Here is a 25,227-nt window from a genome sequence, read left to right on the forward strand (position 1 = left end):
TCTGAATGCCAGTGCTTAGATTTGTAGGATAACCCTTTCAGAAGAGTTATCTGAAGTGTCTGTTAATGTTCTTGAGCATTTTTGTGAATCCCTTGATATTGTAGCTCAATATTTAGAATTGTCTGAGATTTATCTTTTATTTGTTTATTTCTAATATTCTTCCTTAATTATTATGTTTAAAAAAAAATCTATGATTCAGCTGTCCTCTTAGTTCATCAAATTCAGAAAATGATCTTTTCCTGAGAATGTCTTCTCTTTATCCAAATTTATTGCATTTTTTTATTCAAATGAAGCCTTGTGTTATCTTTCTGCAGGTTTCTGGGACTCTGAACTGTGCAATAAGAAGAAGTCTTCTGAGTCTGGGGAGACTGTTTGTGACAGTCGAAATCTAAAACAGTTGGGCATTAATTTCTCCCCAAGAGTCGCGGGCATCCCATTCACTCGGACCCCTTCTGAACTTGAACATAGTCAATCCAACGGAGCGCTGTGCTTCATCAATCCCCTCTTCCAGCAGACCCACCAAACTAACCCTTCACCCAAAAAGCAAGAAACATCCCCAGGTAACGCAAGTGGCTCTCAGCACCGCCACAGTGCTCTGCATAGAATAGATCGCAGCATCTTCTGTCGAACAAGCAGCACACAAAACAAACCACACGCTAGTGTGACTAGATCCAAGAGTGAGAGATCCCCACCACCTCGACCCCCACCCCCCTGCTTTGCCTCCGGCAAATCAGCAGTTCTCCGTAAACAGAAGACCATGCCTGAGACGGTCTGTTGGATCAAAACGCCTCAGGAAAAGAGCAGTCTGCTGGGGAGGTTGGGATCATCCTTTAGTTCCTTATCTCCCTCATCCTCCCCACCCAAAAAGTTCAGTAAGCCCATCCTAGTGCCCTCATCTCGCAGTAAGAATTCCTCCGGTCTGCTTGACGCAGACGGGCTCCGCTGCCACATGGCCCTTGACGACCAGACCATTGAGGAAGCCGTGTCTTGGAGCCTTGCCAAGCTTTCTTCATGCAACTCCACGACCCTGGAGAACTGCAGCCCCGCAGATGAGCGCTGCTCGACAGGACGAGAGCGTCTGAGCGACCTCAGCATCTCCACCTCGTCCTCAGATTCTCTCGACTTCACCCACAGCTTCTCGCTGCCTATGGAGGCCAGTCCCTCCAGAACTGAACGTCCCACTGGCGACAGCAGCCTGGAGGAGGAAGAAGAGGAAGAAGACGATGGCATCAACTTGGAGAGCGACCAGGAGGCGCCACTACCCTTCAAGTCAAAAAAGCGTAACGGTGCTGGTACATTCGTTCTGCCGCGTGCACTGAGAGGACATTTGCGCAAAATGAGCGGCGTTCTCAATTCTCTGATGACGCCCGAGAGGAGAGCCATTCGGAAGATTGTTGAGCAGTCCAGGGATAAAGGGACTTACTTTGGCTGCCTGGTGCAGGACTATGTGAGCTTTTTGCAGGAGAATGCCGGCAGCCACACGTCGGGATTGGACCTGCTGCAGACTCTCAGGCAGTTCATGACTCAGATGAAGTCCTACCTGTTGCAGAGCTCGGAGCTTGACCCACCTATTGAGTCCCTCATCCCAGAGGATCAAATTGGTAAGGCTTCCTTCCTTCAATACAAAAGGGAAGATTTTGCGAAAGTGTGCATTGACTCCACAAAGGGGGGTGCTATGTGGTGTCGAATTGCAGTCTCTTAGAAATTCACAACCATGCACCGGCCATGGCAAGACCACAAATACACATCCGATGTGCCATTTGGGGCTGGGCCATTGCACTAAACACACTAAATTGTAACTCTGCAGTATTAAGGCACTTAATGATCTTGTCAGTGTTAATTAACTTACTCTCAATGCAGAGGATTAGAGGAAATAATATTTGCTCTGACATCTGGTAAACTGTCTTTGTAGTAGAGGTTAATATACAGTGATAATACAATTACTAAAGACAGATCTCATCTTGCAAGAGCTGTGTACCATAGGGCTAAGGCTTACCAATATATAGGTTATCATATAGGTTCCTTAGTGAACTATTTGGAATAATCAGCTGTGCATCAGAATGTTGCTTAGGGTTGAAAAGTGACATTGAGAGTGATCCAAGGCTATTTTGTGGTTAACAGACATTGGATGAGGGTCTCACAGGTTGAGACAGTTTTGGCGGACTGTTTGTGATCTGAATCTTCTTGTAAAATGAGGCACCAGTCTCCATTGCCACAGATTTACAAGGAACCTGTGGTCCACCACTCACCGTACAACAAATAGGACCTTTTAGCTAGAATTTTAAGTGTACAAATAAAACAGTATTTTTTAAATTCCAGAGCAGCAGGTCATAATATTAAACCCGTAATAATTTCACTTTGCTGTGTGCCTGGAGAATTCTGTAGCTGGGAAGAGGGCACGAATGTTTCTCATTATGTCCAGTATGTTGGTATACTGTCACTTTACAGTTCTTTTACCCCCAAACACCCATTGTAGCAAAATTAGTCGCAAATCATTCACAACAAGAAATTTGGCAGGGAAATATTTACTGTTTTAATGGCATAGTTTGCAAAGTATGTAATATTACACAACACGATTACTGACATCGTTGCACCATTGCAAACTATTTTGGATAATATATATCTGCAACATTTCGAAGAATTGGAAAGTGTGATATATACAGTGCAGAATAATTTCTTTAAATATTTTAAAAACCTGTTTAAACGAGATATTGTATTCAGATAAATATCATGATTTTTATAACCAGTGCCTTCTTAAAAACATGTTTTTGGGTGTAAACAAACAGTAGATCATCAGTATGAATTCTTGGGTCCCTGAGGGTTAAACCTGTGAGCGTGCGTGCATGAGGCAAAGCTCTCATGTCTGTTCATCTCGGCCTGGAGGAGTTTTACTCCACGTGAGCGGCACACACAAGGGACATTGAGTTGAGATATACTCTGGCATACTCTTGTGTGGGTAGAGAACCATTAGTATGGCTTTTGTATAACTGACCACATGCCTTTCACTGCCTGCGACACAATAGCTGTAAACAGATTTACAGTACATGCTGAAGTAGTTTAGTTATCACAAATTTGGTTGAGGGTAATTTTCATAAATTCTAAAGTATTAATGATGATTTTCAGCCCAGCCGGGTTCTTGTTTTGGTTCAGGAAATTTGCATCATCCATCGCCCGGAGCGTCCTCCTCCTCCTCATCTCTCTTTTAATGGGTTGTAAACAAATTCTTGCTCTGCTATGTGTTTTGAGGAATAAATCACTTTCCAGATGTTCCCATAATGGACCTTAGGCAAACAAGCCAGTGTCTCCGATATAGCTCTACTATGATCCGACGTAAACCCCCCTGCTTGTTGATTCAGGCATCAAGTATGTGGGTGTTAGGCAAGAATGTAGAGAAAAGCGCTCTTGTTCAGAACTCCTAACCTGATGCTGCTGCCTTTGCAAACTGTCAGATTGTGTTTAAACAAGCACAATAAGGGCCATAGCTATGAGATCATGCTGCCATGGACAGCAATCCTTTTCTGCGACTTAACAAAGCAATAAGAACAAGCTTGAATGCACAGTTAATGACCTTTGACAGATAATGTCACACTTTTTTTTTCCCCCGAAGTCTCTTTTAAAGTCTGTGTTTCATCTCATAACTCACTTTTGAGTCATAACATTGTTAAGACACTGTTTTATCAAAATGTGTCTGGAAAGACTTATTGTTTCTACTTCAGGCCCAAGGATTTTTTATTTTTTTATTGTTGTGCCTTTACTCTATTTTGAGTACTTCCTAAAAAAACGTCTTAGATTAAAGATTCAGTTTGGTGTTATCATTCATTTTCCTGAAATACTTTGTTTCTTTGGAGGGTTCAATAGACTATGTAGGGGAATTTTATTTGGTCTATTTGTCTGGTATACCGGTAATTTGTGTGTGCCTTTTGTTCTGTGTTGTGACGTACTTAGCGGCTTTGTCTCCTAACTTTAACGCTAGCGTGTGCTTGTTGTGTGGGAAGCATCAGTGGATTCACTTCTGTCACTGCGGCTTCATTTTCCAGATTACAGTGCAGACATGGAGCGAGAGAGAGACAGACAGTGTCTGTGTATGAGAGACACTGAGGAGAATCGGCAATTGTCTGAGAGGATGTTTATAAGCCTTGGAAGATAGCCTTTCAAGTAGAGGTGGCCTTGACGAATGAGTGTTTCTGATCTGAGCCTCATTCCTGTAAATATTCCTGTTGCCATCACTGCTGTGGTTTCCTGTTGACTTGATGTGGAGTAACATCTAGCCAAATATTAAGGGTCCAAATCACAAGAATTTGCTAAATAGTAAAGGTAGTACACATAACATTATATAGTATGTAATATGTACCACTCCCAGTCCTGTCCCTTTCACTGTGTCTGTGGTTGTTCCACAGAATAAAACTCTTAAGTGGAACTACAAACCAGTTCAGTTCCTCTAAATCTTTGGCTCTGTGCCACCCTCACGCCTTCATTAGCTGAGCTCTTTGCATTTCTCACAAAAGTGACAGGAGCGGGTCTTGTTTACCAAGCTGTCTGCTCTCTCCTGGGACAGTTGACCATGTAAACACATTTGCAACAGCTGATTCTGTTTAAGCATTTAGCTGTGTCAGACCTCTAAAATAACCTCATGTAAGGCACAATAATCTGGCTATTTATTATTTGTGCTTCTGATACATCATTTCTTGTGAATGGAGTGACTGAGTGGGAGTATATGTAGCCTTGGCTGGTGAAAAAAGGAAGCTGATATTTCCGTTTGGCGATTGTTGTGGACACTTGTAGATAGCATTTGACCCCATTGTGTTCGCTGATGACAAATAGCTTTGTTTTTTACATTTTTGAATTGATTTCATATGGACTGCATTTGAAATAACAGGTTTTAGTTTACTTTATTTCCAAAAACAGGTTTGACAAGTTGTTACAGTCTCTAGCAGTTGAGTCACGCTGCTACACGTTGAAGACATTTACTGACAATTGAAGTGTAAACTGTCATGTTACAAGTTATGATGTGAAATCATCCAACCTTTTATGGATATAATTCACTGTTTTCCTAGAAAAGTCTGCCTAAAAACCATTATGCTATTTACTCTATAAAAAATTTGTTTTAAACTTACAATTAAAATTTACATTTGTAATAGACCAAAAATTGTAGTAGTTTGTAAAATTTATATATATATATATATATATATATATATATATTTTTTTTTTTTTTAAACCGAATGCAGTGCCACAAAATCATGCCTGTTGTCACCACTTATGACGGTGATTCTTCCCTTAGTGGTCTAGTGTGCTGACAGAAGCAGCACTGTCAGCCTTTTCCAAAGCCTGTTTAAACATTACATTCTGATCTTTAGATCAGATGATTTTAGTTACACATACACTCTCCCACAGTTTATAGATGATTTTACAGTTTAGGCATGGTCTTCAAGCCCTGCTTGCACAATCAAAGTTACAGGACAAAACTTGTTGTCATATGTGAGCAATACCAGGGACTGTTGAGCTGTCGGGAGACATTTTGTACTTGTTTTGGAACAAGAGTTTTGGAAACGTAGGTGTAAAAATACTGTGAGCAGGTATTCCCCTATAAAGGAGGAAATGGAACTATGAGCCACGTCGGATATCCCAGTCAATGTACTCATGGTCACAGTGTTTCAGCCACAAATAGGCTTGTCCACAAATAGACTTGTCCAAACTTTTTTGTTGAGATTTTATTTATTTTCCAATGTTTTTCTCTGTTCCTGCCTTGTATAGTTATGATGGAGTACACCAAAACAAATTCCAAAACATATGAGGTCTTCGTTACAAAATCATTCAATTTTAAATAAATGTTTTTCTATTTAAAGGGGTCTATGTTTAACCTTTCTATTCATCAATGCATCCTAAAAAAGATATTAAGCAGCAAAACTGATTTTAACATTGATATGTCTTTTTGTCACCAAATCAGCATATTATTAGACACTGATTAGGTGACATAGACACTGAAGACTGGAGTAATGGCTGCTGAAAATTCCGGTTTACCATCACAGGAATGAAATAAAAAATTTGAAATATAATAACATTGAAAACAGTCATTTTAAATTGTAATAATATTTCACAATATGACTGTTTTTACTTCAGATCAAATAAATGCATAAGAGATTCAATCATCAACAAACTTGATCAGAATTTCAGAGATTAAATTAACAGGTTTTCTTTTTACACACTTTTTTTTTGCAGTAGCTGCATCTAGCTTAGTCCTATTTCCCATTGATATGCAACTGTTCTATGTAACTATTTTGATCATATGTCTACATTTTCCTCCATAGATCAGGTGATGGAGAAAGCCATGCACAAGTGTGTGCTGAAGCCCCTGAAGCCTGTGATAGAGGCAGCTCTGCAGGACTTCCAGGTGAGCAGCGGGACTTGGCAGCAGCTGAAGGAGAATCTGGTTTCGGCCAAAGCCAAGCAGCCCCAGGAGATGGGTGTGGATGGTGCTCTTCCCCCTGACCACGTGGCCATAGAGAAGATTCGCCACAAGTTCCACAACATGTGCAAGATGTACTCGCCAGAGAAAAAAGTGTCTCTGCTTCTCAGTGTGTGCAAGCTTATCTACACCATAATGGAGAGCAACTCAGGTACATAAGTGTGATGTACGATAGTGGTGTGAATCCATGAATGTGGTTGTGCACAGAATGCTTACAATACTTCTGCATAGAGTCATGATTTCAATCTTTGTTGTAATAATGGCAGGGAGGATGTATGGGGCAGATGACTTCCTGCCCATGCTGACATATGTGATGGCCCAGTGTGACATGCCACAGCTGGATGCTGAAATAGAGTACATGATGGAGTTACTGGACCCATCACTCCTTCATGGAGAAGGTACATTAGACCCTACTGTGTGTGTGGGCTACAGCAGTAACTACTAAAGTCATTGCATAATTTTGTCGGGCATCAAACTTTTTTTAATGTTCCAATATTTCTTATCTGATTTTAGGAGGCTATTACCTGACCAGTGCATATGGGGCAATGTCTCTCATCAAGAACTTCCAGGAGGACCAGGCAGCTCGTGTGCTGAGCTCTGAGACCCGAAACACGCTGCACCAGTGGCACCGCAGACGCACAACCCAGCGTTCCACGCCATCTGTGGATGATTTCCAGGTAAATCCCTGGTAAAGTTCTAATCTATTCTTCCTTAAAACAATATAGATTTAAGAACATACTGTAAGTATATTATTTGCAATGATAATACCAATTATTATTAAAATAATTATTACTGCTAAAGAATTATTAGCTGTAATACTAACATATGTGTGTGTGCTGTGTGTAATTATGTTGTATATATAAATAATACACACACATACATAATATTTAAGAACATTTCATCTTAAATATATACATGCATGTGTGTGTGTACTGTATTTATATATACAAAATAATTATAGACAGTACACACACATATGTAAACACAAACTTTTATTTTGGATGCGATTAATTACGATTAATCGTTGCACAGCCCTATTTCTTTCAATAATCAAGAAATTTTGTGATTATTAAGTGCAGAAATGGCTATTTGCAGTAATAATGATATAGCAATGAACTATGTGCAGTAATGATAATGATATTTTATATTATTATAACTTAATTATGGGAGTAATGTGCTTTATATATATGTAATGCTTCCTTTACAGTCCTGTTACCCATGTACAGTACATACTATGTACTTATTATAGTAATAAAAATTACTGGGTAATAACTACTGTAGGTACTAACCCTGAACCTACCCCTAACCCATGTACTTACCTTATATTAGGCAATACTTTTTACAAGGTAAGTACACTGTACGTACACATAAGTACTGTACTGTAAAAGGAAGCGTTACTGATATATATTGGTTGGTATGTACCTCTAAATTTCTTCTTGTCTATATTCAGAACTACTTGCGGGTGGCACTGCAAGATGCAAGCAATGGCTGCACAGCCAAAACCCTTCAGGTTCATCCTTACGCCACAACGGAGGATGTGTGTCGGATATGCGCGGACAAGTTTAAAGTTTCGGACCCGGAGAACTACGCCCTTTTCCTCTTGACAGATGAAACCACACAGCAGCTGGCCCCGGACACTCATCCACAGAGGATCAAGGCCGAACTACATAGCCGCCCACAGCCACAACTGTTCTTCTTTGTGTACCGCCAGATCCAAGACCTCACTGTCCCTTCAGAACAGCTCGATGAAAACACTTTGTCCAGCTGAGAGAGCAAACCTGAATTCAAGGAGTCCTCTCGAAACTCCTTCTCAGTCCTGTTTATTCATCTCCTTCCTTAGGAACACTGCTAACGTCTGCACTGTTTTGAAAAAAAGCTGGAGGGAAGCGGAAAATGTGCTTTGGGGGAAATGGGGAAGGAAGGATGTGTCTGACAGATGCAGCATTTTTTATGCTCTGTCTTCACTATTTTCAAAACGTTTTGGGAAGTTGCACGCGGCCATCACGAGAGAGTAGCTGTATCCAAACTGCAAATGTTACAGTATGCCTGTTTATTTCTTCATGAATGCCCAAACATACACATTGTAAGCTTTACACATTCCACATTGAATGTGCCAGACACTATAGCTCTCCTGTCTCGTATGTTTCGCTATGCTGAGAGACTGTAGTATTTTTCGTGTGACTGCTCTCCCTGCAGAATGAGAGAGCTGTTCAGTGCATTGAGGTGAAGACTTTCAGGAAGTTCCTTCCTTCAGCATTTGTTCAGTAACATGGACATCTCAGTCCCTAAGGCCACTGTGGACACTTGTTTTCTAATGTAAAATTGATTCATGATATTTTTTTTTTTTTTTTTGCAGTTGCTGGTTAACTGCATTCTTTTTTATATATATATGATTTATTGTTATAGTTTTGCATGTATCTCTGTGCTAAGACCAATTAAAGAACTGATGTTTTATCATATTGCTTTTGTATGAATTATGATTATTATGTTTTGTTAAAGTCATCGGTAGTAATGGAGATGGTAGAAATGGTGAGGTTTAGTTCTAAAATACTGTACTACTACTGACAAGCTAAACATTTAGGGCTTGTGGTAATCTGGATCTCTGTTGTACTGATATTGGTTCTGATTTACAGGTTTTTAAGAACAGACACAAAGTGCCTTTGGCAAGTAGAACATATGGAAAGATCTATGTAAAGTAAGAAATAATAAGGGAAAAATGACATGGACTTTTAAAGCTGGTTAAGAGACATTGGTAGAAATGATCAGCAAAGAGAAATTATGTATGTGTCAATGTAAAGTGTGTCAGGGAATACCGGGAACGACGAGTCACATAGAGGAGAATAGTTCTTTAACATTCATAACTATACTCATAACTGCAATAACTTACCAAGTATGGTCTATTAATGTACTTTACATTTGCATGTTTTGATGTAAACTCGGGGCATTGTTTTTTTTTTTTAGAGACGGGTGCTGAAATGCTCTAATCCCATGTAACGATGATATAGAAACACTAGTCGCATCTGAAACACAAACTACATGTTTCAAGTCTTGAAATGTATTTTAACAAGATATTTGAAGTCTGATAAGTGTATACATATTTATATGCAATCTGTGCAGGATTTTTTTACAGATTTGAAATTCAAAAATATTGTGTATTCATTTGCAGAAATTCTCATCATTCTTTAGTCAGTTCTTATTTGCCTTTTTTTAATGTACTCTTTTGCACAAAATAAATTGATGTTGAACGTGTATCGTCTCTGTCATCTCTGACAAGCTCCCACATGTCTTTACCTATTGTGTACCCTGCCAGTTCCTTTCTTGGGAATAGGTAAATACTATCTAGGTCACCACGAGGGCTTGTTCCAACCACATTTATGATACCAAGTAAATTGAAATCAGAAGGCCCATCAGATTGTTTTCTCACTAAGTGGGGATCATTCAGGGTGTGTGTGTGTGTGTGTGTGTGACCGAGAACGATTATGCCAGTGTTGCTAGTTGTATATAGTGCTTTCCATTTTTCAAAACAACTTTACAGAAAATAAATTGCTGAAATAACATTTTTTTAATAATTTTAGACATTGCATGTATTATTGTCTGATTGACAGAAAATTTTAAATTTCACATTGAAAAATTGATTTAAAGCTAGAGCAACTGTAATGTGATGATGTGAATTTCCTCAAAGGGAAAGTTTACCCAAAAATGACAATTCTGCCATCATTTACTTTCTTCTGTTGAACGCGTTTTGAAGAATTTGGAAACCAGGTGGTTGACGGTAGCCATTGACTTCCATAGTATTTTTCCTACTATGGAAGTCAATAGTCTGGTTTGCCACCATTCTTCAAAAAGTACCTTCTTTTGTTTTCAACAGAAAAATTAAACTTGTACATGTTTGGAACTGAGTGTGAGTAAATTGACAGACTTTTCATTTTTGGGTGAACTCTTTCTTTAAGCATGGACTACTGTAATACTAGTGGATAATTATTTCAATAATATATAAAGAACACCAATAAGCAGGAACTCTTTGTTAATTGATCTTTGAAAAAACAGTCTGTCATTGACTGAACATTCACATTAAGAAAATATTTAGAGAGAAATATTTCTTATTTAAAAAAAACTTCATCTAGACTCTAGAGAGAAATAAAATGTATTATTTTCATTTTAACCATTTAATTATTTAAAGTGCAATTCTTACACTTTGTTTTACATTCTGGCCTTTAGAAAATATTTAGAGAAATTATACTAGTAAAGTGTTTTTTTGTTGTTTTTTTTTTTTTGTTGTTGTTTTTTTTTTTTTATACGATCAGTAGGGTGAACCATAACACTGGACTTTTATTTTGGTATGCGTTTTTGCTGACGGTGAGACACGGATGGTTCCGCAGTCGTTGTTGTTTTGCTTCTGGTCACTCATCAGGCGGACAGCAGCCGCTGAAGATGATGGAGCATTCAGCATCAGACTCAGAAACTGAAGATCATGTTCAGCCTTTACTTCGCAGGAAAGATACCGACATTCAGAAAGGTAGAAAGATATTAACTATTCATGCCTGTTATGTACTGTATTTATGCAGGTTTACCATGGTTTCGTGTACCATGGTACCACAAGTTCCATTGGACTTTCAAAACAATATTATATGTAAATGCAGTTATCGTTGTGCTTAATTGAAAATGGCCCATTGTTAACTTGTAATTTGCTAGAACAACCCCATAATAAGAAATTCACTATTTATTTTTAGTTTCAATTTATGTTATAACATGTCAGAATTCATTCATCTCAAAAGTGCAGACTTCATTACTTTATGTGACTGTCGCACAGTCGCAGCACTTAACGCAGTCTGCATAAATAATGCAAGAGTTTATCAGATGTGCTTTCAAAATCATTCAAAACAGCCAGTCACGTGAAGGAGGAAGTGTGCTAGTCATGCAGGTAATTATTCTAAAAATCTACCTAGCCGGTCCGTAACACCGACAAATCTACGGCAAGCCGGTTTAACACTTAAAATCTATTTTATACTAGTACTAATGTTTTTAGATAGTGTCTATTTCACTAATAGTTTTAAAAGCTTTTACTATTGTTTAGGGACTTGAACATTTTTAAAGATACTTGTAGGCCTACTTGTTTATTTGTTTAGTAGGCTATTAATACTTTAAGTTAAGAAAAAAATACATTTAGTTCTTTATTTTTTAATTACTACTAGTTTTTAGACCAAGGATATCCTGAACTTTTCTGAACATTTCTGCGTAGTATGTTAATAATACATTGAATATTAATGAACCAACAACTTATAAAAGGGAATTTAGAAATAGAGATGGCACTAGAGAGGAGATATAAAATGAGATGATGCGTGTGTGTGTGTGTGTGTGTGTGTGTGTGTGTGTGTGTGTTTTCTACTTCAACCTGAATGCACACAGACTCATGGGGACCTAAATGGAGGACCCCATGAGGAAACAAGCTTGTAAATCCATACAGAATGAGTTTTTATTTTTTAGGTAAAAAATGCAGACATTTTTTTCTGCGATGCTAGAATTAATTAGGGTTAGGATTAGTGTACAGATAGAGTTTGTAGAGTATAAAAACATTATGTCTATGGAGAGTACCTTCAAAGATAGCGAACCAGTTCTCATGTTTCTTTGATGTTTTTTTTTGTTTTTTTTTTAATTTCATCTTGTGAATGTACAAGTGAAGTAGTTTCTCCAATGATAAGACAATCTCATATATATATATATATATATATATATATATATATAATGCTATTTGGAGACAATGTAGAGGATTAATAAAGGTTAAGCACGAATAATTCAGTCAGTTCATTCAGTGATGATTCACCAGACTGATTCAAAACTGTTAGCATACTCTTAACTTCATACTTCTTTGTGAATGATTCATTTAAAGAACTGGATAATAAAAGTATTTTGCTCGTGAATTGGACTACAGTGGTCGAGCTGTATGTTTTGGGTGCTGTACATAGTGTGTTTTTTTTTAGCTCACCGCATTCAATTGACAATTCACGTTCACAACTAGGGTACAAAAAGACTTAAAGGCTTTGGGAGAGTCTTTTAACCACTATTTGACAATGGTTTCTATTTGTTCTTCCAGCTCCTGCTTGCTGCTCCTCACGTTATGGGTTGGCCTTTTTGTCGTGTTATGGCTTCTTTGTGGCATATGCCCTCAGGGTGAACCTTAGTGTGGCAATGGTGGACATGCTGAAAAACCGTACCAGTGCCAACAGCAGTTCCTCCGTCTGTCCTCATCACAGCAGCCCTGTTCCCAAACACAATCACACTGTAAGGGCCTCTTCTTTATGGTGTCACATATTACATATCCAAACTGTCATTGTTTTATTATATGACTTGGAAAATAAAACACACATAACTATAATAATTTTAATTATAATAAAAATATATACCCTGTTTCATGTGTATTTCAAATAAATATTTTAAAGGAGTAAGCATTTCTGTATTATGAACAATTACAGAAATAAGTTTGACGTATTTACAATTTAAATAAATTAAAATGTATAGGTTTTTTTACAATGTCACTTATTTACCTAAAAATAAAAATACCTAATAATTTTAAATGGCATGAAAAGAAAGGGACATCATTTGAGTTGTCTGGAATTGTCTAAAAAATGTTATGCGCGACAATACACATTTTAAATAATTTAAGCCTATTCATGAGATTTTAGAATCATATTCTGTTCAATATGTCAACAGGCCAGTGTGTATGACTGGGATTCAGAGACTCAGGGCTGGATCCTGGGCTCTTTTTTCTATGGATATATACTTACTCAGATACCAGGTGGCTACTTGGCACGCAAGTACGGTGCAAAGTGGCTCTTGGGTATTGGCATTCTTTGCACTGTGATCTTCACCCTGCTGACTCCAGTAGCTGCTGACCTAGGAGCTGGTTACCTCATCGCTGTCAGGGTGTTGGAAGGTATTGGGGAGGTAACCTCAACTCATTACCTAAAATATGCTTTATAATATGTCATATATGCTTTAAAATATATATCACAATATTAAGATACATAAAGGTGTTATTCATTTTGTAAAATAAAAGTTCTTCTTGGGCTTCTAGGGAGTGTCATATCCTGCTATGCATGCAATGTGGGCGTCATGGGCACCACCTCTGGAGAGAAGTCGACTGCTCACTATCTCTTACACAGGTGCCCTAGAACGCATATGCTTTCGTGTGTAACAATCTCCTTAAGATTTGCAAATTTGTACTATTCTTTCATTCTTTCCTTTTAAAGGTGCTCAACTGGGAACTGTAGTGGCTCTCCCTCTTTCTGGTCAGATATGTTTTTATCTAGACTGGACATACGTCTTTTATATATTTGGTAAGTTTTTATTATACTCAAGTGAACTGTGTGCACAAGCAGCATGATTTATTATTAAAGATGTGATCACAAGCTTGTCTCTGAGTATTCTTAAAGTATACTTCATCTAATTAGCGTTTCTCTTTGAATCATAGGAATTGTTGGACTTCTTTGGTTTGTCCTTTGGGCTTGTTTAGTCAGTAACACTCCCAGCTCACACAAAAGGATTACAGAGGCTGAGAAGGCATACATATTGGCATCTTTAAAAAATGAAGTAGGCAGTGATATCCTACAGATATACTTTTATTTCAAAACCTGTTAATGATTGACTCATTAATTGACTGTATGCATTATAATGTGTCATTTTCTGCTGCAGCTGTCCCCAACCACAGATTACATCCCATGGACGTCAATCCTCAAGTCTTTGCCATTATGGGCTATAGTTGTAGCACACTTCTCCTACAACTGGACATTTTACACTCTGCTGACTCTCTTACCCACCTACATGAATGATATTCTTGGATTCAGCATCCAGCAGGTGAGTGCAAAGCAGGCTTATTATCAGAACTATTTGAATTTTACCAAATGTATTTTAAATTTTGAATGATTTGTATGTTGAAGATGCATCATAAATCTGTGATTTTTATTTATTTATTTTTTAATCAATTTAACTCAAATTTACCAAAATGAAAATTTTGTATGTTGGGGTTGGTAACTATATATATAAATATATATACATATATATTTAAAATCAGTCTTTTACACACTTAAAACTTCAAAAGAACTGAATTTATTTGAAATAGAAATATTTTGCAACAATATAATTGTCTTCACTTTTGAGCAATTTAATGCATTTTTTGCTGATTTTTTTTTTTTTTTTGTTGTTGCTAATTTCTAAAACACACACACACACACACAGAGACCCCAAACTTTTAAATGGTAGTGTATTTTATGTAAAGTGCATCATCTGACTCTTATCAAAAGGCCCATTTGTTGTGTAGTAAGTGTGAACTCATTGTGTTATTCTCAGAATGGAATGCTCTCAGCTCTGCCCTATCTTGGTTGTTGGTTGCTGGCATTGCTGGGTGGACAGCTGGCGGACTTCTTGAGAGAGAAATGTTTTATGCGCACTGTAATTGTGCGCAAGGCTTTCACTATAGTAGGTAAGGTATTCATAGACCCTCACCCTTTAGACTTTTTGTTATGCTGAACTGTGCACATTTGCAGAAATGTTGATGGGATGATTGGACTGGTGCTGTGAGGTTTGTCTGTTTTAATGTGTCCAGGAATGGTGGGACCAGCTGTCTTCCTGGTGGCTGCTGGCTACACTGGCTGTAACTACACCTTGGCCATTGCCCTCCTCACCATCTCTTCTGCTCTAGGGGGCATTTCAGCGTCTGGATTTAACATCAACCATTTGGATATTGCTCCCTCGTAAGACAAGGCTTTTTTTTCAGCTTTTATGTTTTAAGACAGGGATGGGCAAATCTGGTCCTTGAGGGCCACTGTCCTGCAAAGTTTAGGACAAAATTAGTTTTTAGTAATCCTGAAAACATTGATTAGCTTGTTCAGGTGTGTTTAATTAGGGTTGGAGCTAAATTCTGCAGGACAGTGGCCCTTGAGTACTGGAATTGCCCATCCCTGGTTTAGGAGAACTGTACATGCATAAAATCCATATTGTATGTTAACTATAGTTTCAACAGTATATAAAATTGCCCCTACATTTTTTGATATAGTTTTATCAAAGGTTGTTTTCTTCTTCACAGCTATGCTGGGATATTGCTTGGGATCACAAACACATTTGCCACTATACCTGGAATGGTGGGCCCAGTAATAGCAAGATCTCTGACCAAATCTGTAAGTTGCAGTTTCTTGCAAAAACTTTTTTTTTTAATGTAAAGACTGTATTATGATGTGAAATGTGCTGCATAAACTAGGAAAGGTGCTGTACAGTTTTTAAGACTATGTGTGTTGCTGATGTAAGGGTGGTCCCATTTTCATTATGTGAGAATTCTTAACATATTTCATAACATTCATAACATAAAATGCTTCATTTCAAGAGAAAACCATTTTTCATGTACTTCACATCATTAAGCTTTTATTTAACGATTATTTTGACTTTTGACTTTTTTGACAATGGAGTAACAAATGCCTAAATATTTTGTTTTAATCTAGAATACCATTCCAGAGTGGCAAATTGTCTTCTACATCTCTGCAGCGATCAATATATTTGGAGCAGTTTTCTTCACTATATTTGGCAAGGGTACAGTCCAGCCTTGGGCTGTTCAGAGATTAAACATTCAGTAAAGCATATCTACCAGTAGCCATTTCCAAAAGGCCAAATGGATGTACCTATACTGTAAAGTCCATAGAAATCCTGTAGGTAATTACATATGATTTGCAAACTAATGAATACTGCACAATCCAATGTTGTTGTTGTTTTTATAACATATCAACAAATTCTGATAATTTTATTGGTAATATGTATCTGTATTTGTTATACACGTCAGTTTATTTTCTTTTTTCCTCAAATGAAGGTGCGATAAATGAAAAGGGTGAAGGGAGGATACGTGTAGGCCTATCTTTCATGATACATGTATTTTTTTAATGGTACATCCAGTCATGATAAGCAGATAGGCCTATAAAGGTTTAATCACACTACCAGTACAGTCTGATTCCTGAAAAAATCACTCATGAGTTGAGTCTGCTAAGTGAATGAAATTATTTCAGATTATTTCATTATACTCTCTGACTGAGTCATACATGAATCAGTCAGAGAAAATAATGAAATAATCTGACTCACTTACAGAATGAAAGTTACATGAATTGGTTTGAACTACTTAAGGCTAAAAGGCTCCCTCAAATACATTATTCTAATTGGGATCTGCTCAAGTTTTATAATAGGAATATTTTAGCCTACTTAATATTGTACAACGATCATCCCTATGAAATATGCCGTAATTTAGGCCTATGATTAGCACAACATGCCTTAACCTCGCTCAAGCAACAGGACAACAAGGGACATTTACGTTTAATTCATGTTTTGCCTTTTGTAAAGTATAATTAAATGATGTATATATTTTTGTATTTCTTCTGTTTTGTGCAATCGTTAAAAAATGACGAATAAAATGTCAATTCGTCCCCTTGGAATTATAAGGTTCTATCTGACATTTTTTGTCAAAATTGAGTTATTCATATATTCTTATTCTGTGACAACTTATTTACGTTATTTGGTGTGTTTTTTTAAGTTGTGTTCATTGTGGGACTTTTTTTTGAAAAAACAAAAAGGTTCTATCTACAAAGTTGAACTCTAACTTGGTTCTATAAGGTTCTATCTATATGAGCCAATCAGCACTTCGAATGCACAGAAGAGAACCAATCAGAATCAACTTTATATGTCGAGTCGCCGGCTTTTTCCTTGAAGACAAGAAGAAATCCCATAAAGGCATAATGCTATACATTTACAGTAAATTAAATATTCACTAAATTGTGTAGTCTTATGAAGTGGCTTAACTTTATATTTTGTAATTTTCTTTATAGTGTATTAGTTATTATTATTAATTATTAATGAGATTATTATTAATATAGTTATTATTATCTGAATTATACAAATATGCAGTGAGTAAATTGAATATTTTAAAAAAACCATTCAACATGCAAGTGTGTGTGTGTGTGTGTGTGTGTGTGTGCGCGTGCGCGTGCGTGCATGTCCGTGTGTGTGCGAGTGTGTATGTGTGGGTATGTGTGAGAAAGTTTGTTGGTGTGTGTGTGAGAGAGCGTGTGTGTGTGTGTGTGTGTGTGTGTGTGTGAGTGAGTGAGTGAGAGAGTGTGTGTGATTAAAAAGGGAGCCTGACATTTTTTGTGATACTTAGACCTAAGTGCAAAAATGGAGGTGCTAGACCCTTTCGCATTTATGCCATTATAAATATCTCAATATCTCAGCTCTGGAAGGGTCTAGAGCCTCCATTTTTACACTCAGGTCTAAGTCCCATGGCCCTCTATCAGAATCCAGAGTTTCAAAAAGAAGATTGGAGAAACTTATTTTTTCGCACCAAAAAAAAAAACAAAACAAAAAAAAACACGAAAGGGGTACCACTGTCGTTTTTTTTTTTGTTTTTTTTTGGGGGGGGGGGGGGTCGAAATTTTAAGTTTCTCTGATGTTCTTGAAACTCTGAATTCTTATAGAGGGCCATGGGACTTAGACCTGAGTGCAAAAATGGAGGCTCTAGACCCTTCCAGAGCTGAGATATTGAGATCCCACGTAGCATTTATGCCATTATAAATATCTCAATATCTCAATATCTCAGCTCTGGAAGGGTCTCTAGAGCCTCAATTTTTACACTCAGCTCTAAGTCCCATGGCGCTCTATCAGAATCCAGAGTTTCAAGAAGATTGGAGAAACTTATTTTTTCGCACTAAAAAAAAAACGTAAGGGGTACCACTGTCGTTTTTTTTGGGGGGGGGGGGCTTTTTGAGAAATTTTGAGTTTCTCTGATCTTCTTGAAACTGATAATGGAGGCTCTAGACCCTTCCAGAGCTGAGATATTGAGATATTTATAATGGCATAAAAGCTACGTGGAATCTCAATATCTCAGCTCTGGAAGGCTCTAGAGCCTCCATTATCAGTTTCAAGAAGATCAGAGAAACTCAAAATTTCGACCCCCCAAAAAAACAACAGTGGTACCCCCTTTCGTTTTTTTGTTTGTTTGTTATTGTTGTTTTTTTTTTGGTGCGAAAAAAATAAGTTTCTCCAATCTTCTTGAAACTCTGGATTCTGATAGAGGGCAGGGCATTTTGATCTGAGTGCAAAAATGGAGGCTCTGGACCCTTCCAGAGCTGAGATATTGAGATCCCATGTAGCATTTAGACCTGAGTGCAAAAAATGGAGGCTCTAGACCCTTCCAGAGCTGAGATATCTAAACTCAAAAATTCGGCCCGAAAAAAAAAAACGACAGTGGTACCCCTTACGTTTTTTTTTGTTTTTTTGGGCGAAAAATTAAGTTTCTCCAATCTTCCCAAAACTCTGGATTCTGATAGAGGGCCATGAGACTTAGACCTGAGTGCAAAAATGGAGGCTCTAGACCCTTCCAGAGCTATGATATTGAGCTGAGATATTGAGATCCCACGTAGCATTTATGCCATTATAAATATCTCAATATCTCAGCTCTGGAAGGGTCTAGAGCCTCCATTTTTGCACTCAGGTCTAAGTCCCATGGCCCATATCAGAATCCAGAGTTTCAAGAAGATCAGGGAAACTCAAAATTTCGAAGCCCCAAAAAAACGACACTGGTACCCCTTTCGTTTTTTTTTTTTTTGTTTTTTTTTTTTTGGTGCGAAAAAATAAGTTTCTCCAATCTTCTTGAAACTCTGGATTCTGATAGAGGGCCATGGGACTTAGACCTGAGTGCAAAAAATGGAGGCTCTAGACCCTTCCAGTACATTTCATTTTTACATAGAGTCTGGCCCCTCTCCATTAAGAAACGTTTACTTCCTTGTAGGCGGGTTCACTGTTAAAGTTTAAAACTATTGGATCTGCCCAGAATCACTCACGATCTGCCATAGCCAATCGCTAACGTGTGGTCGTGAGTGACGTATGTCATGTGCCGAAACGGCTGGAACAAGTCCGAATGATCAGAGGATTATGTTTACAATAGGACTTCAGTCAACGAGAGCTACAGGTTTTGTTAATCTAGGAAAAGTTATTAATTCGAAATGTATATTTGACACTAAGGATAGATGTATTCATTCAACTGTCGAACCTGTGTCTAATCAAGCCGCCTGTGGTCGTTTTCTGATCTGCTGCAAATGCTGTACAGTGAATGTCTCTATCTGCAGATGTGTAATAAACAACAACTTTTCATATTACGTCTTATTGTTTCTTAATAACCTTAAGTACCTGTAGTCTTCAAAGTATGTGTTTGTACACTTTTATGTGGCATTTAATTTTTTTTTTTAATATTAAAACATGACATCTTGATTAATTCATTGACATCTAAAACTGAAAATCAAATTATGGTCTAGTTCAAAGTATAGGTTTTAACATTTTTATTTATGACAAATATTTAAAAAAAAAATACAACCAATTTGTATGTTTTACAACATGTAAAACTGACACAGCAACCTCCTGCACGAGTACACAAAGGGGCTCAAAATGTTTTATTCATCACAAGGATCGGTGAATTTACAGTTGGGAATATGAGCTACTGACATGACTCCTGAGCGGATCTTCAACAATAGTTTAGCAGCCAGGACTCGGGGCTTCCGAACACCATAAGCGTCCGTCCATGTAGCATGTAGCATTTAGACCAGAGTGCAAATTGAGCAAATTGTGCATATTGAGATCCCACGTAGCATTTATGCCATTATAAATATCTCAATATCTCAGCTCTGGAAGGGTCTAGAGCCTCCATTTTTGCACTCAGGTCTAAGTCTCATGGCCCTCTATCAGAATCCAGAGTTTTGAGAAGATTGGGGAAACTTTATTTTTGCCCCAAAAAAAAAAAAAAACATAAGGGGTAACACTGTCGTTTTTTTTTCTGGTCGAAGTTTTGAGTTTCGATATCTCAGCTCTGAAAGGGGCTAGAGCCTCCATTTTTGCACTCAGGTCTAAGTCTCATGGCCCTCTATCAGAATCCAGAGTTTTGGGAAGATTTAAGGAAACTTAATTTTTCGCCCCAAAAAAACAAAACGTAAGGGGTACCACTGTCGTTTTTTTTTCGGGCCGAATTTTTGAGTTTCGATATCTCAGCTCTGGAAGGGGCTAGAGCCTCAATTTTTGCACTCAGGTCTAAGTCTCATGGCCCTCTATCAGAATCCAGAGTTTTGGGAAGATTGGAGAAACTTAATTTTTCGCCCAAAAAAAAAAATGTAAGGGGTACCACTGTCGTTTTTTTTTTCGGGCCGGATTTTTGAGTTTCGATATCTCAGCTCTGGAAGGGGCTAGAGCCTCCATTTTTGCACTCAGGTCTAAGTCTCATGACCCTCTATCAGAATCCAGAGTTTTGGGAAGATTGGAGAAACTTAATTTTTCGCCCAAAAAAAACACGTAAGGGGTACCACTGTCGTTTTTTTTTTCGGGCCGAATTTTTGAGTTTCGATATCTCAGCTCTGGAAGGGGCTAGAGCCTCCATTTTTGCACTCAGGTCTAAGTCTCATGGCCCTCTATCAGAATCCAGAGTTTTGGGAAGATTGGAGAAACTTAATATTTCGCCCAAAAAAAAAAAAACGTAAGGGGTACCACTGTCGTTTTTTTTTCGGGCCGAATTTTTGAGTTTCGATATCTCAGCTCTGGAAGGGGCTAGAGCCTCCATTTTTGCACTCAGGTCTAAGTCTCATGACCCTCTATCAGAATCCAGAGTTTTGGGAAGATTGGAGAAACTTAATTTTTCGCCCAAAAAAAAAAAACGTAAGGGGTACCACTGTCGTTTTTTTTTTTCGGGCCGAATTTTTGAGTTTCGATATCTCAGCTCTGGAAGGGGCTAGAGCCTCCATTTTTGCACTCAGGTCTAAGTCTCATGGCCCTCTATCAGAATCCAGAGTTTTTGGAAGATTGGAGAAACTTAATTTTTCGCCCCAAAAAAACAAAATGTAAGGGGTACCACTGTCGTTTTTTTTTTCAGGCAGAATTTTTGAGTTTCGATATCTCAGCTCTGGAAGGGGCTAGAGCCTCCATTTTTGCACTCAGGTCTAAGTCTCATGGCCCTCTATCAGAATCCAGAGTTTTTGGAAGATTGGAAAAACTTAATTTTTCGCCCCAAAAAAAAAAACGTAAGGGGTACCACTGTCGTTTTTTTTTTTTCGGGCCGAATTTTTGAGTTTCGATATCTCAGCTCTGGAAGGGGCTAGAGCCTCCATTTTTGCACTCAGGTCTAAGTCTCATGGCCCTCTATCAGAATCCAGAGTTTTTGGAAGATTGGAGAAACTTAATTTTTCGCCCCCCAAAAAAAAAAAACGTAAGGGGTACCACTGTCGTTTTTTTTTTTCGGGCCGAATTTTTGAGTTTCGATATCTCAGCTCTGGAAGGGGCTAGAGCCTCCATTTTTGCACTCAGGTCTAAGTCTCATGACCCTCTATCAGAATCCAGAGTTTTGGGAAGATTGGAGAAACTTAATATTTCGCCCAAAAAAAAAAAACGTAAGGGGTACCACTGTCGTTTTTTTTTCGGGCCGAATTTTTGAGTTTCGATATCTCAGCTCTGGAAGGGGCTAGAGCCTCCATTTTTGCACTCATGTCTAAGTCTCATGGCCCTCTATCAGAATCCAGAGTTTTGGGAAGATTGGAGAAACTCAATTTTTCGCCCAAAAAAAAAAACGTAAGGGGTACCACTGTCGTTTTTTTTTTTTCGGGCCGAATTTTTGAGTTTCGATATCTCAGCTCTGGAAGGGGCTAGAGCCTCCATTTTTGCACTCAGGTCTAAGTCTCATGGCCCTCTATCAGAATCCAGAGTTTTGGGAAGATTGGAGAAACTTAATTTTTCGCCCAAAAAAAAAAAACGTAAGGGGTACCACTGTCGTTTTTTTTTTCGGCCGAATTTTTGAGTTTCGATATCTCAGCTCTGGAAGGGGCTAGAGCCTCCATTTTTGCACTCAGGTCTAAGTCTCATGGCCCTCTATCAGAATCCAGAGTTTTGGGAAGATTGGAGAAACTTAATTTTTCGCCCAAAAAAAAAACGTAAGGGGTACCACTGTCGTTTTTTTTTCGGCCGAATTTTTGAGTTTCGATATCTCAGCTCTGGAAGGGGCTAGAGCCTTCATTTTTGCACTCAGGTCTAAGTCTCATGGGCCTCTATCAGAATCCAGAGTTTTGGGAAGATTGGAGAAACTTAATTTTTCGCCCAAAAAAAAAAAACGTAAGGGGTACCACTGTCGTTTTTTTTTCGGGCCGAATGTTTGAGTTTCGATATCTCAGCTCTGGAAGGGGCTAGAGCCTCCATTTTTGCACTCAGGTCTAAGTCTCATGGCCCTCTATCAGAATCCAGAGTTTTGGGAAGATTGGAGAAACTTAATTTTTCGCCCAAAAAAAAAAAACGTAAGGGGTACCACTGTCGTTTTTTTTCGGGCCGAATTTTTGAGTTTCGATATCTCAGCTCTGGAAGGGGCTAGAGCCTCCATTTTTGCACTCAGGTCTAAGTCTCATGGCCCTCTATCAGAATCCAGAGTTTTGGGAAGATTGGAGAAACTTAATTTTTCGCCCAAAAAAAAAAACGTAAGGGGTACCACTGTCGTTTTTTTTTCCGGCCGAATTTTTGAGTTTCCATATCTCAGCTCTGGAAGGGGCTAGAGCCTCCATTTTTGCACTCAGGTCTAAGTCTCATGGCCCTCTATCAGAATCCAGAGTTTTGGGAAGATTGGAGAAACTTAATTTTTCGCCCAAAAAAAAAAACGTAAGGGGTACCACTGTCGTTTTTTTTTCGGGCCGAATTTTTGAGTTTCGATATCTCAGCTCTGGAAGGGGCTAGAGCCTCCATTTTTGCACTCAGGTCTAAGTCTCATGGCCCTCTATCAGAATCCAGAGTTTTGGGAAGATTGGAGAAACTTAATTTTTCGCCCAAAAAAAAAAACGTAAGGGGTACCACTGTCGTTTTTTTTTCGGGCCGAATGTTTTAGTTTCGATATCTCAGCTCTGGAAGGGGCTAGAGCCTCCATTTTTGCACTCAGGTCTAAGTCTCATGGCCCTCTATCAGAATCCAGAGTTTTGGGAAGATTGGAGAAACTTAATTTTTTGCCCCAAAAAAAAAAACGTAAGGGGTACCACTGTCGTTTTTTTTTTCGGCCGAATTTTTGAGTTTCGATATCTCAGCTCTGGAAGGGGCTAGAGCCTCCATTTTTGCACTCAGGTCTAAGTCTCATGGCCCTCTATCAGAATCCAGAGTTTTGGGAAGATTGGAGTAACTTAATTTTTCGCCCAAAAAAAAAAAACGTAAGGGGTACCACTGTCGTTTTTTTTCGGGCCGAATTTTTGAGTTTCGATATCTCAGCTCTGGAAGGGGCTAGAGCCTCCATTTTTGCACTCAGGTCTAAGTCTCATGGCCCTCTATCAGAATCCAGAGTTTTGGGAAGATTGGAGAAACTTAATTTTTCGCCCAAAAAAAAAAACGTAAGGGGTACCACTGTCGTTTTTTTTTCGGGCCGAATGTTTTAGTTTCGATATCTCAGCTCTGGAAGGGGCTAGAGCCTCCATTTTTGCACTCAGGTCTTAGTCTCGTGGCCCTCTATCAGAATCCAGAGTTTTGGGAAGATTGGAGAAACTTAATTTTTCGCCCAAAAAAAAAAAACGTAAGGGGTACCACTGTCGTTTTTTTTTCGGGCCGAATTTTTGAGTTTCGATATCTCAGCTCTGGAAGGGGCTAGAGCCTCCATTTTTGCACTCAGGTCTAAGTCTCATGGCCCTCTATCAGAATCCAGAGTTTTGGGAAGATTGGAGAAACTTAATTTTTTGCCCAAAAAAAAAAACGTAAGGGGTACCACTGTCGTTTTTTTTTTCGGCCGAATTTTTGAGTTTCGATATCTCAGCTCTGGAAGGGGCTAGAGCCTCCATTTTTGCACTCAGGTCTAAGTCTCATGGCCCTCTATCAGAATCCAGAGTTTTGGGAAGATTGGAGTAACTTAATTTTTCGCCCAAAAAAAAAAAACGTAAGGGGTACCACTGTCGTTTTTTTTTCGGCCGAATTTTTGAGTTTCGATATCTCAGCTCTGGAAGGGGCTAGAGCCTCCATTTTTGCACTCAGGTCTAAGTCTCATGGCCCTCTATCAGAATCCAGAGTTTTGGGAAGATTGGAGTAACTTAATTTTTCGCCCAAAAAAAAAAAACGTAAGGGGTACCACTGTCGTTTTTTTTCGGGCCGAATTTTTGAGTTTCGATATCTCAGCTCTGGAAGGGGCTAGAGCCTCCATTTTTGCACTCAGGTCTAAGTCTCATGGCCCTTTATCAGAATCCAGAGTTTTGGGAATATTGGAGAAACTTAATTTTTCGCCCAAAAAAAAAAACGTAAGGGGTACCACTGTCGTTTTTTTTTCGGGCCGAATTTTTGAGTTTCGATATCTCAGCTCTGGAAGGGGCTAGAGCCTCCATTTTTGCACTCAGGTCTAAGTCTCATGGCCCTCTATCAGAATCCAGAGTTTTGGGAAGATTGGAGAAACTTAATTTTTCACCCAAAAAAAAAACGTAAGGGGTACCACTGTCGTTTTTTTTTTCGGCCGAATTTTTGAGTTTCGATATCTCAGCTCTGGAAGGGGCTAGAGCCTCCATTTTTGCACTCAGGTCTAAGTCTCGTGGCCCTCTATCATAATCCAGAGTTTTGGGAAGATTTGAGAAACTTAATTTTTTGCCCAAAAAAAAAAAAACGTAAGGGGTACCACTGTCGTTTTTTTTTCGGGCCGAATTTTTGAGTTTCGATATCTCAGCTCTGGAAGGGGCTAGAGCCTCCATTGTTGCACTCAGGTCTAAGTCTCA

General features: G+C 38.5%; 2 protein-coding genes across 4 annotated transcripts in view; both read left to right on the forward strand.

Moving 5' to 3' along the window:
• Positions 1–8,902, forward strand: part of rin2a (Ras and Rab interactor 2a) — a 33,742-nt gene extending 24,840 nt beyond the window's left edge. For 2 of the 3 annotated variants that reach the window (XM_039672239.2, XM_089117036.1), the window contains exons 8-12: positions 315–1,601; positions 6,306–6,614; positions 6,730–6,861; positions 6,977–7,140; positions 7,914–8,902. In XM_039672239.2, the coding sequence (XP_039528173.2) occupies positions 315–1,601; positions 6,306–6,614; positions 6,730–6,861; positions 6,977–7,140; positions 7,914–8,231 (2,210 nt within the window). In that variant the 3' untranslated portion in view covers positions 8,232–8,902. Of the gene's footprint in view, positions 1–314; positions 1,602–6,305; positions 6,615–6,729; positions 6,862–6,976; positions 7,152–7,913 lie in introns of all 3 variants that reach the window. The other variant, XM_039672242.2, reaches the window with a different exon arrangement.
• A 1,920-nt stretch (positions 8,903–10,822) lies between these two features.
• On the forward strand, positions 10,823–16,341 carry slc17a5 (solute carrier family 17 member 5). The gene is made up of 11 exons (XM_039672627.2): positions 10,823–10,979; positions 12,555–12,742; positions 13,172–13,405; positions 13,536–13,623; positions 13,711–13,797; positions 13,932–14,050; positions 14,153–14,314; positions 14,807–14,939; positions 15,063–15,210; positions 15,543–15,633; positions 15,952–16,341. The coding sequence occupies exons 1-11, from the start codon at positions 10,895–10,897 to the stop codon at positions 16,081–16,083; spliced, it is 1,467 nt and encodes a 488-aa protein (XP_039528561.1). The 5' UTR covers positions 10,823–10,894; the 3' UTR covers positions 16,084–16,341.
• Positions 16,342–25,227: the final 8,886 nt, after the last annotated feature.

This window comes from Pimephales promelas, chromosome 11 (genome assembly GCF_988280905.1).
Source record: "Pimephales promelas chromosome 11, fPimPro1.hap1.1, whole genome shotgun sequence".
In the NCBI taxonomy this organism is placed as follows: Eukaryota; Metazoa; Chordata; class Actinopteri; order Cypriniformes; family Leuciscidae; genus Pimephales; species Pimephales promelas.